The sequence below is a fragment of the Bufo gargarizans genome, chromosome 1, assembly GCF_014858855.1.
Source record: "Bufo gargarizans isolate SCDJY-AF-19 chromosome 1, ASM1485885v1, whole genome shotgun sequence".
NCBI lineage: Eukaryota > Metazoa > Chordata > Amphibia > Anura > Bufonidae > Bufo > Bufo gargarizans.
In genome coordinates this window covers 534,452,287-534,464,985 of record NC_058080.1, presented here as the reverse complement: position 1 = coordinate 534,464,985, position 12,699 = coordinate 534,452,287, and the positions used below count along the sequence as shown (strand labels likewise).

The 12,699-nt window shown below is 45.2% G+C and overlaps 1 protein-coding gene across 3 annotated transcripts; it reads right to left on the bottom strand.

Annotated features, from left to right (window-relative positions):
- Positions 1-8,440: 8,440 nt before the first annotated feature.
- On the bottom strand, positions 8,441-11,397 carry LOC122934080 (probable N-acetyltransferase CML1). 3 transcript variants are annotated; one of them, XM_044289261.1, is made up of 2 exons: positions 11,265-11,397; positions 8,441-9,698 (listed from the first exon to the last, which is right to left on the bottom strand). In XM_044289261.1, the coding sequence occupies exon 2, from the start codon at positions 9,687-9,689 to the stop codon at positions 9,024-9,026; it is 666 nt and encodes a 221-aa protein (XP_044145196.1). In that variant the 5' UTR covers positions 9,690-9,698; positions 11,265-11,397; the 3' UTR covers positions 8,441-9,023. The 3 variants fall into 3 exon arrangements, with proteins under 3 accessions (XP_044145196.1, XP_044145188.1, XP_044145178.1); XM_044289253.1 differs by lacking the exon at positions 11,265-11,397 and adding an exon at positions 11,135-11,177; XM_044289243.1 differs by lacking the exon at positions 11,265-11,397 and adding an exon at positions 11,061-11,173 and having other exon boundaries at positions 8,442-9,698.
- Between the last annotated feature and the right edge of the window lie 1,302 nt (positions 11,398-12,699).

The following is a 12,699-nucleotide window of genomic DNA, read 5'->3' as shown; positions in this document are numbered from 1 at the left end:
GATTTTCTTTTTATATATCTGTCTGTATATAGGGTGGAGAACGGCTATGTCAGTGTGAGGAAGCTGGATTATTATTTACTGGCAGCCCTGATTGTCATTTGATTCACCTTTTCGCATTTTCAGCAGTGTACATGTAAAATAAGTCCCCCGACCCCAGCCATTTGAGTGTCAGCTGGCAAGGAAGAAAGCCCCAGGCTTCAAGGAGGCCCCAGGTGGAGAAGGTCACACCTCAATCAGCCAGTTTGGAGGCAAGCTAAATCCTGCAGGAAACCCCCCAGCAGGAGGTATCAGCCCTTCCCAGGATCAAGGATACCTTCCAGACATGTTGGCACCTACATTTCATAAGGGATTATGAATCACCCGGCCATCGCAGGCGCAAACCGGATACATATTTGCGTCCCGGTGGCCACGATGTACGTGCCCATGGTCTTTGTTTGATGGCGAGATGCCAGGAAAAGGAGATATCCATATCTCCCCACAGAAACCAAATACCGGTACCATGTTTGGACTCTAGTTGTAGCCGGAACCCAGGGGAATTAATTGGGCCCAGAACCATTTTCCTGTGACATTCTGGTCTGGAGCTATGAGCCCTATGGGTCATTGGACCCTACCCATAGGGGAGCGGCCGGCTACAGGTCATAAGCCCATGCAAGCCAGAGGGCGGCGTCTTTCTCTGAAAGGGGGTAACATCGTGCAAATGTGTTTGGAGAGACCTGGAAACCGCTGACATCACCGCCCCCCACGTGACTAAAGCTAAGGACTATTCCACCATCATAGAACTTTCATCTTCCCGGTAACTGACTTTTGCTCTGCTTAACCCTGTTGTACCCATATAACCTTTATCTGTAACCTCAGACCACTGTATATATCTCTGTGTATATTGTGTTATAGCTATAATACAGTCCTGATCAAAAGTTTAAGACCACTTGAAAAATGGCGTTTCCATGAGGTGAGTGGGAACATTTCTCCAAGTGGTGAAGACGGCCGCACGAAGGCCATCTACTGTCTGGAACTGTTGTCCATTTTTGTAACCTTCCCTTGCCATCCATCCCTAAAGGTTCTCAATTGGATGTAGATCAGGGGAACACGCAGGATGGGCCAAAAGAGTGATGTTATTCTCCTGGAAGAAGTCCCTTGTCCTGCGGGCATTGTGTCCTGTAGTGTTGTCCTGTTGAAAAACCCAGTCGTTACCACCCAGACGAGGGCCCTCAGTCATGAGGAATGCTCTCTGCAACATCTGGACATAGCCAGCGGCCGTTTGACGCCCCTGCACTTCCTGAAGCTCCATTGTTCCACTGAAGGAAAAAGCCCCCCAGACCATTATGGCGCCTCCTCCACTGTGGCACGTAGAAAACATCTCAGGTGGGATCTGCTTGTCATGCCAATGATCGTGGCTGGCAGGCTGGCGATTTTTAAAAAACCAAATCAGAAACCAGTTAACACTTTATATTTATAAATATAAGGTGTTAAATGGCTGCTCTGCTCCTCTGCTGGTCCTTTTGGTCGGTTGGTTTCAGCAGAGGAGCAGGCATCACAGTGAGTAGCACCAAACACTACACCTTAGCCCCAGATCACCCCCCAGCACCCCAATTAACCCCTTGATCACCCCTTCTTGCCCCTGTCAATCACCTAGTGAAAGGGAAAAAAGTGATCAGTGTAAACTGTCACTTTTTTTTTCCACTGGTATTGACCGTTAGGTTTCAGTATAGTTTAGGCCCCTTGGTTAGGTAGTTAGCGATCGTTTAGCGCCCAGCCCACTGCACCGCAGTCACTGATTCGCTGATTAGCGTATCGCTAATCAGCATTTGTACTTTTATAGTATCTGTAAGTGATCAAAACTTATCACAGTCAGATCTATAATAGTATTAGTGTCACCTTAGTTCGCCCTCCACCCAAAACGCAGTGTTTGCCCGATCAGGCCTGATCGGTCGCCCACACGTGCGTTCGCCCACACCCGCCCCACCGCAGTGACAAAATTATTATTATTTTTTTATCACTGCACAATCACTTTACAAGCGCTGCAGCGATAAAAAAATCAGTTTTGATATTTTTTATCAACCACAGCGGCCTACGGTACTTCGCTAGCCTCCCATTTGTAAGACAGGCTTGCTTTTTTTCTTGGGTAGTCTCAGGGAATACCCCTAAATTTAGTAGTCCAAATGTCAAACAAGGGGTATTCTTCTGAAGAGGCCTACAGGCTTCTGACTCAGTCGGATGAGGAATGGGAACCCTCATCTGATGAATCCAGCGGGTCAGAATATGAACCTGTAGAAAGCAGTGGCTCTCTGACCCAAAGTTGGGACGAGGAGGCTGAGGTCCCTGATAGCACCAGGCGTACCCGGCCCCGTGTTGCTACACCACAGGTTGCGCAGGATCCGCTTCAAGGGCAGCAGAGTGGGGCTGGCGCTGACGGATTACGTGGTGAGGCATACACCAGCAGCCCAGCCCATCCTGGACCTAGTACCAGCACTGCCGTACAACCTGGTGAAGTGGCGAGCACCAGAAGGGCAGTTGAAGCTGGTACGGTGGCACGAGCAGTAGTGACCCCGTCGCAGCCACCGCACAGACAGGCCCTAGACCTCCTAGAGTCCCTGAGGTGCTGGCAAACCCTGATTGGCAGTCCCCAACTTCAGCCGCACCTGTAGTTCCCCCTTTCATTGCCCAGTCTGGAGTTCGGGTTGAGACAGCTCAGATCGGTTCGGCCCTTGGATTTTTTTTAGCTGTTCTTGACTGCGGAGCTCTTGGACTTAGTTGTGGCTGAAACAAACCGGTATGCCACTCAATTTATATCCGTCAACCCGGGAAGCTATTATGCCCAGCCTTTCCGGTGGAAACCAGTCCAAGTTTCCGAATTTTAAATTTTTCTGGGCCTTCTCCTCAACATGGGTCTAACCAAAAAGCATGAATTGCGGTCATATTGGTCCACGAACCCGATTCATCACATGCCCATGTTCTCTGCTGCCATGTCCAGGACACGATTTGAGACCATCCTGCGTTTCCTGCACTTTAGTGACAACAACACCTCTCGTCCCAGAGGCCACCCAGCTTTTGACCGGCTCCACAAAATTCGGCCCCTCATAGACCACTTCAACCAGAAATTTGCAGATTTGTATACCCCTGAGCAAAACATCTGCGTAGACGAATCCCTGATACATTTTACCGGGCGCCTTGGCTTCAAACAATACATCCCAAGCAAGCGCGTCCGGTATGGGGTCAAATTGTATAAGCTCTGTGAAAGGGCCACAGGCTATACCCACAAATTTCGTGTCTATGAGGGAAAAGATCAGACCCTGGAGCCGGTCGGTTTCCCTGACTACCTGGAGAGCAGTGGGAAGACAGTTTGGGACTTGGTGTCACCCTTATTTGGCAAGGGGTACCATCTTTATGTGGACAATTTCTACACAAGTGTGCCCCTCTTTAGGCATTTGTTTCTAGAACAGATTGGCTGCTGTGGTACCGCGCGACCTAGTCGCCAGGGCTTCCCCCAACGGCTCGTTACCACCCGTCTTGCAAGGGGGGAGAGGGCTGCCTTGTGTAACGAAGAACTGCTCGCAGTGAAATGGAGAGACAAGCGTGACGTTTACATGCTCTCCTCCATTCACGCAAACACGACAATCCAAATTGAACGAGCAACCCGTGTCATTGAAAAGCCCCTCTGTGTCCACGACTATAATTTGCTCATGGGAGGGGTGGACTTCAATGACCAGATGTTGGCTCCTTATCTCCTTTCCCGCAGGACCAGACGCTGGTATAAGAAGGTGTCTGCATATTTGATTCAATTGGCTCTGTATAATAGTTTTGTTCTCAACAGTAAGGCTGGGAGAACTGGATCCTTCCTCAAATTTCAGGAAGAGATCATTGAGAACCTCCTGTACCCAGGAGGTTCCGTGGCCCCATCCACCAGTGTAGTTAGCCGTCTACACGAGCGACATTTCCCCAGTGTCGTTGCTGGTACCTCAACCCAACCGTCACCCCGAAAAAGATGTCGTGTCTGTAGCAGGAGTGGAATAAGGCGTGACACCCGCTATTTCTGTCCTGACTGTCCTGACCACCCTGCCCTATGCTTTGGAGAGTGTTTCCAGAAGTACCACACACAGGTACACTTAGCATGGGGATTGCATCTCAGAGGACAGGCACACAGGGCTATTAGGGCCCATTTACACAGAGCTGCTGCAAACCTCTCCTTTCACCTGGGACAAAGTGCATAATGCACTTCGCCACATCTTTGGGCGATTTGCGCTTTGCACATTGTCCCATGGGGAAGGAGTGGCTTGTTCTATAAAGGTAAAAAAAAATAAAAAATAATCACCAGTAAGCAAAAAAGTTAACGTTCAGTTCAAAAAGTTAAATAAAGTTTATATGTTCTGTTCAAATGTTATTATAAAGTTAATAAAAATTATTGCGTTGCGGCCTGGTTTTTTCTTTTTTGTTTTGTCTTTTTACCTTCCAGATGGACCAACCGATTGACTAGCTGCAGCACCGATGTGCATTCTGACAGAAGCATTGCGCTGCTGTCAGATTACACACAAGTCGGTGTATGCGGCGCTGCAAGACGAGATTTCTCCTCTGCAGTAAAAAATACGTTTGCCGAGGCATATGAGCTGAGGAGGAGGCGGCGTTCCTATGCTTTGGCAAACACTTTGTATATAAAAAATAAAAATAAAAATCCCGGCAATGATTTATTCATCCACATCGATTGATGTGAATGGAGAAATCGGGTTTGCCAGGGCATACAAGCTAAGTGGGCATGGATGTTGGGCGGAGCTCCTATGTCCTGGCAGACGCCTTTCCCCTCCAGAGGCTGAACGGAAAAAAAAAATATATCATTACCTGTATGCTCAATATAAGGAGAATAGCAGAAACTCCTAATGCTGGCCATACATGTAATGATTGCGGAGACCCTCAAATGCCAGGCCATTTTGGAAAGAAGACACCCCAAGGTATTCGCTGAGGGGCATAGTTAGTCCATGAAAGATTGAACTTTTTGCCACAAGTTAGCGGAAATCAATTTCCGCTAACTGGTGCCAAAAAAAAAAAATCTTCTATGAACTCGCCATGCCCCTCATGGAATATCTTGGGGTGTCTTCTTTCCAAAATGTTACTTTCCCGAAGTATGTTACTAAACTCTCTTTCCCTGCTACATGTTAGGTGTAATTTTACTGTCCGTCTACATAATTATATTGTCATTAATGTCATTTTATGTACAGTTGCAAGAAAAAGTATGTGAACCCTTTGGAATGATATGGATTTCTGCACAAATTGGTCATAAATTGTGATCTGATCTTCATCTAAGTCACAACAATAGACAATCCCAGTCTGCTTAACCTAATAACACACAAAGAATTAAATGTTACCATGTTTTTATTGAACACACCATGTAAACATTCACAGTGCAGGTGGAAAAAGTATGTGAACCCCTAGACTAATGACATCTCCAAGAGCTAATTGGAGTGAGGTGTCAGCCAACTGGAGTCCAATCAATGAGATGAGATTGGAGGTGTTGGTTACAGCTGCCCTATAAAAACCACACACCAGTTCTGGGTTTGCTTTTCACAAGAAGCATTGCCTGATGTGAATGATGCCTCGCACAAAAGAGCTCTCAGAAGACCTACGATTAAGAATTGTTGACTTGCATAAAGCTGGAAAGGGTTATAAAAGTATCTCCAAAAGCCTTGCTGTTCATCAGTCCACGGTAAGACAAATTGTCTATAAATGGAGAAGGTTCAGCACTGCTGCTACTCTCCCTAGGAGCGGCCATCCTGTAAAGATGACTGCAAGAGCACAGCGCAGACTGCTCAATGAGGTGAAGAAGAATCCTAGAGTGTCAGCTAAAGACTTACAAAAGTCTCTGGCATATGCTAACATCCCTGTTAGCGAATCTACGATACGTAAAACACTAAACAAGAATGGATTTCATGGGAGGATACCACAGAGGAAGCCACTGCTGTCCAAAAAAACATTGCTGCACGTTTACAGTTTGCACAAGAGCATCTGGATGTTCCACAGCAGCACTGGCAAAATATTCTGTGGACAGACGAAACCAAAGTTGAGTTGTTTGGAAGAAATACACAACACTATGTGTGGAGAAAAAGAGGCACAGCACACCAACATCAAAACCTCATCCCACCTGTGAGGTATGGTGGTGGGGGCATCATGGTTTGGGGCTGCTTTGCTGCGTCAGGGCCTGGACGGATTGCTATCATCGAAGGAAAAATGACTTCCCAAGTTTATCAAGACATTTTGCAGGAGAACTTAAGGCCATCTGTCCACCAACTGAAGATCAACAGAAGATGGGTGTTGCAACAGGACAACGGCCCAAAGCATAGAAGTAAATCAACAACAGAATGGCTTAAACAGAAGAAAATACTCCTTCTGGAGTGGCCCAGTCAGAGTCCTGACCTCAACCCGATTGAGATGCTGTGGCATGACCTCAAGAAAGCGATTCACACCAGACATCCCAAGAATATTGCTGAACTGAAACAGTTCTGTAAAGAGGAATGGTCAAGAATTACTCCTGACCGTTGTGCACATCTGATCTGTAACTACAGGGAACGTTTGGTGGAAGTTATTGCTGCCAAAGGAGGTTCAACCAGTTATTAAATCCAAGGGTTCACATACTTTTCCCACCTGCACTGTGAATGGTTACATGGTGTGTTCAATAAAAACATGGTAACAATTAACTCTTTGTGTGTTATTAGGTTAAGCCGACTGTGATTGTCTATTGTTGTGACTTAGATGAAGATCAGATCACATTTTATGACCATTTTGTGCAGAAATCCATATCATTCCAAAGGGTTCACATACTTTTTCTTGCAACTGTATTTTCTAGGCCTGTTTCATATATTATGCTGTAATCTCTATGTACACCAGCAGGTGGCAGCAATGTGTTTAGCATAGACTTAGACAGTTTAGCACAGTGTTTCCCAACCAGTGTGCCTCCAGCTGTTGCAAAACTACAACTCCCAGCATGCCCGCACAGCATTTGGCTGTGCGGGCATGCTGGGAGTTGTAGTTTTGCAACAGCTGGAGGCACACTGGTTGGAAAACACTGGTTTAGCATATCTGGACTGGAATGGTACATTCCAGTCTGGCTCCCCCCTCTTTGAGGAGGTGTGGAATGCTCCCACATCCTGCCTCATGGGGAGGAAAGGAAGTTACAGTTAATGTACCAGCCACCCCGGCTAGGGGAAGGCTGTGTTAGTAGGAGTTCCCAGAAACAGGGATCCCAGACCAGGACCTTGTCTCGGTTGAGACCAGAGACCCTTCCCAGCCTGAAGGATGGCTGAACGGAGGCTGAACGGAAAAAACAAATCTCATTACCCGTATGCTCGATATAAGGAGAATAGCAGAAACTCCTAATGCAATCATACATGTAATGATTGCGGAGACCCTCAAGAAAAATATCTTGGTCAAATGCCAACTTTGTATAAAAAAATTGGAAAAGTTGTCTTTTGCCAAGATGTTTTTCTCACCCAGCATGGGTATATGTAAAAGGACACCCCAAAACACATTTCCCAACTTCTCCTGAGTACGGCGATACCACATGTGTGACACTTTTTTGCAGCCTAGGTGGGCAAAGGGGCACATATTCCAAAGAGCACCTTTAGGATTTCACAGGGCATTTTTTACAGATTTTGATTTCAAACTACTTCCCACACATTAGGGGCCCTAAAATGCCAGGGCAGTATAACTACCCCACAAGTGACCCCATTTTGGAAAGAAGACACCCCAAGGTATTTCATGATGGGCATAGTGAGTTCATGGAAGTTTTTATTTTTTGTCACAAGTTAATGGAATATGAGACTTTGTAAGGAAAAAAAAAAAAATAAAAAAAAAAAACATCATTTTCCGCTAACTTGTGACAAAAAATAAAAAGTTCTATGAACTCACTATGCCCATCAGCGAATACCTTAGGGTGTCTACTTTCCGAAATAGGGATATTTGTGGGGGTTTTCTACTGTTTGGGCATTGTAGAACCTCAGGAAACATGACAGGTGCTCAGAAAGTCAGAGCTGCTTCAAAAAGCGGAAATTCACATTTTTGTACCATAGTTTGTAAACGCTATAACTTTTACCCAAACCATTATTTTTTTACCCAAACATTTTTTTTGTTATCAAAGACATGTAGAACAATAAATTTAGGGAAAAATTTATATATGGATATCGGGTTTTTTTAAAAAAAAAATTACAACTGAAAGTGAAAAATGTCATTTTTTTGGAAAAAAAATAAAAATAAAAATTAGTAAATTTCGATTGATAGCAAAAAAGTTAAAATGTCAGCAGCAATGAAATACCACTAAATGAAAGCTCTATTAGTGAGAAGAAAAGGAGGTAAAATTCATTTGGGTGGTAAGTTGCATGACCGAGCGATAAACGGTGAAAGTAGTGTAGTGCAGAAGTGTAAAAAGTGGCCTGGTCATTAAGGGGGTTTAAGCTAGGGGGGCTGAGGGGGTTAATAGTAAAACCACTTAACTGGAGAAGATCTGAGCTTTACAAGAACTGTAGTCAAAAGATGTAGAAACTATTGGGCCCCAAGTACTGAATGTCTACTAGAGACCACTGGGTAAGTAGAGCTTCTTCTGCACCTCCCAAGCTTCTCCAACGCTATATACATGAAGGCCTCTCTTGATCATCCCTAATGGGGTCATCCAGGATTTTAATGTTGATGGCCTATGTATTCATATCAGCATCATTACTGAGGTTGTAATTCTCTACATGACATCATCACTGCAGCACAGAATATGGTGGAGCTGGCAAAGGTTTCCTTTATTGATTTATACAATGTAATTTCCTTGGCAACCCTTTGCGGACCTGGAGTCACATTAGATTAGTCTATTAATATCTCAAAATCATGTAAACAGTCCCCTTGTGGATCTTCACTTTCCTGAACCCTACTGATTATATAACAATGATGTCTACAGATCAAGGGTGGACATACAAAAAATGAAGGACAACTCAAAACTCCATTGCATGAATCACATGAGAAACCAGAAACAATACCAAAAGGGACATAATCCAAGAGGATCATCTACTGGAGGGGATATCATATCTGTAACCAACCCAAGGCATGCCGACGAGGTTTAGTACTGGGTTGTATGGAGCTAGGTCTGCACTCTTGAAGCCCATCTTCTCATAGAGTCGCCTGGCGTCAACCTGTATGGCCGTGGTGGTTAGGATCACCGCATGACGCCCACTCCTCCGTGCAAAGTCAATCACTGTACTGCATAATAATTTGGCGAGCCCTTTGCCTCTGTGGGCACGAGAAACGAACATCCTCTTCAGCTCCACGCTCCTCTCCTGAGGGGTAATGTATGGGATAGCGGCCACCATGCCCACAGCTTCTCCTTGTAGCTCCACCACCCAGAAGCAATAACCTTCCCTCTCTAGATAATGTTTACTAATGTTCTTCAAATCTCCGGCCAGACCATGCCTAAGATGATAAAGGAAAAACTCTCTACCGGGGAGCCATAACATGAGCAACAGAATGACCCCAACCAAGATGGAGAACAGGATGGATCCATTAGTGACCAGTGGAAGAACGAGTCCCACCAAGAGTAGAAGTGAGTTGTGAGGTTGCTTTAAGGCGTTGTAGAAAGCTGGAGAGATGTGTTCATGACAACCGGATGTGAAGATCTCATGGACCGTACGATGGTCAGATTCCTTGTACAAACGCACTTTGTAAGAGGACATATTGGCTCTCTGAAGAAGCAAAAATGAAACGAGGCAAAATATGTTAAGACACAAGCAAAATTCTAGGTTATTATAGTAATATGCCAAAAATATTATGTTTTTTTTCTATTTTTTTATTATATTTTTAGTACATGATTATGGGGACGGCCATGTTTGCTGAGATTATATTGATAGCATTCAGAGACTTGCTTTACAGGAGCCGCATGGATCATAGAAATGTTTGGTGACTCATTGACTTCTATAGGGGAGTGTTGTGGGCATGCTCTGTGACCTGTGCAGTTGACATTGTGCAGGGAAGAGGAGGAGATAAGTTGTAACTATTACCTGTAGACTTCTATGGGACAGTGTTGTAGGTATGCTTTGTGATCTGTACAGAGTAGATAGACTTTGACATCAGCTATAGTAAATGGTACACCTTTGTTATACAGAGGTGATACTTATTATTGTAATCCCACCTGTGATGATAATGAGATGACTGCTGAGAAGTGATTGCTACAGAATAGGGAGTGTCAGCTTATTATAAGACTCAGTGTAAAACTGTAAGATCTCAGGATTTTATTTATAAATAAATCACAATTTCATTGATAAATAGAAAAATAAATTGCAAAAGAATTCATAAAAAGTACGGAATATTTAAAGGGGTGTTTTGGGATTAGACTATTGATAGCCTATCCTCCGTACCCTGCACTACCACTAGAAATGAGATGATACAGAGGTGTAGATGGACCCGTGCAGACAACGAAAAGGCCTCAACACTTGCACTAACCCTGCACCACCTTCAAATAGCTGGGGAGCCCGGAGTCGGACCCCCAACGACCTGATATTGATGGTACATTCTGATCCCAGAGAACTCTTATAACATAAAACTGTAACTTTTTCTATGTGAATAGAATTGGGTTGATACTCTGTGATACAAAGTTCATGCAACTTAACCCTTTTAGGACCGGGGGTCTTTTGATCATATCCAGAACACTGGTCTGGGTGCTGTCATCAGATCCGATGTAGTAACCGGACCGCAGGCTATTAATTACAACTGGAAGGAAGAACCCCACCATCCCTGGCAGCTCTGTAGATTGGGAAGGACAGGAGGGTAATGCAGGACTGAAGACATGCACCAAACACCCCGGAGCCTCCGGTGTCAGTGTAGTCGGCCCCTCAGCTTCTGGACCCACCATCCCTGGCAGCTCTGTAGATTGGTGCATGCCTTCAGTCCTGCATTACCCTCCTGCTCTTCCCCAGCACCCCAGAGCCTCCAGTGTCAGTGTAGTTGGCCCCTCAACTTCTGGACCCACCACTATACCTACCCTGGACCTTCTCCTACCAACGTCCTAGGGGCCACATACTGTATGCTCAGCCCAGAAACCCTCTTACCCCAACTTCAAGATCACAACGAGGTCTGGTCCGCTCAGCCCCCGGGGTACATATGGTGTATAGACATGACAGACCTGCTACTGCTGGTGTTCAGCTCTCGTCTGTAGACTCGGGGAGAGGACGACAAATCATACTGCCATGAGTGATATAATCATTAACCAGGAAGGGTCCTGTCCTGTATTAAGTAATAATAAGGTCACATACCAGCCCCGTCAGCCAAGTCCTATGGCAGCACACTAATGGTTAATGCTGATGGATGCAGAAGAGGACTAGGTCCCACACAGACAGGCCGTAGTCCAGGGAGGAGGCCCACAGCCACACGTAGAGGCTACCTTCCTGGAAGGGAAAGGAAAGACTTAACTTCAAAGGGGCAATGAAAGCACCAGGAAGTCCGCAGAGATCCACACACCAGCTATCCACAACTCAAACCGAAGCTATAGACCGCACAGCATTGTAGGAGAAACAACTATATATAAGGAATGTTAAACGACCACATTAGCAACACCTGTGGCCATTACCAGAAACAACACAGACACCTATTGATCCACAGGGAAAACCTGTCAGATCAAACCACGTGTTGCCAGTCTCACCGATCTCCTGCCACCTGTTGCGGGAACGTCCGTGACAGAACCCCCTCCACAATTTAAGGTTGTGACACATCTGGCTGCACCAATATAGGGGCGGAAGAGAAGCATTCCTTAATCGCAGAAAAGGCTCGCAATGCCGAATCAGACCACACTGAGACATCCGTCCCTTTCTTAGTCATGTCAGTTAAGGATTTCAACACTGTCGAATAGTTCTGAATACATTTTCGGTAATATTTGGTGAACCCCAAAAACCACATAAGAGCCTTCAGAGTTTCGGGTCGATCCCAGTCCAATACAGCACGGACTTTCTCTGGATCCATTCGAAAACCTGAAGATGACAGCAGGTAGCCCAAGAACTGCACCTCGTGTACAGCAAAAACGCACTTCTCTAATTTTGCGTACAATTTATTCTCTCTTAGGATCTGTAACACCTGTCTAACGTGATCCTGATGAGTCTCTACGTCTGGAGAATAAATTAGTATGTCATCCAGATACACAACAAACCTGCCCACCAGGTGATGAAAGAGGTCATTCACAAAATGCTGGAAAACCACAGGAGCATTGGTCAACCCAAAAGGCATGACCAGGTTCTCAAAGTGACCCTCTGGGGTATTAAAAGCGGTCTTCCATTCATCCCCTTCCTTGACCCTGACCAGATTATATGCCTCCCTTAGATCCAACTTGGAGAACGCCTTGGCACCAACAATCTGGTTAAACAAATCAGGAATCAAAGGAAGAGGGTAAAGATCATGGACAGTAATCAGATGGGTTCATGGAAATGGCCGAAGACCTCCATTCTTTTTTTTTTTTTACTAACATCTGTTGTGGGTAAACTGTTTGAAGGTTTTCTGAGAGATGCTATCTTGGAGCATCTCAACGGAAATAAGCAAATAACGCCATATCAGCATGGCTTCATGAGGGATCGGTCATGTCAGACTAATTTAATCAGTTTCTATGAGGAGGTAAGTTCTAGACTTGACAGCGACGAATCAATGGATGTCGTGTATCTGGACTTCTCCAAAGCATCTGACACTGAACCACATAAAAGGTTA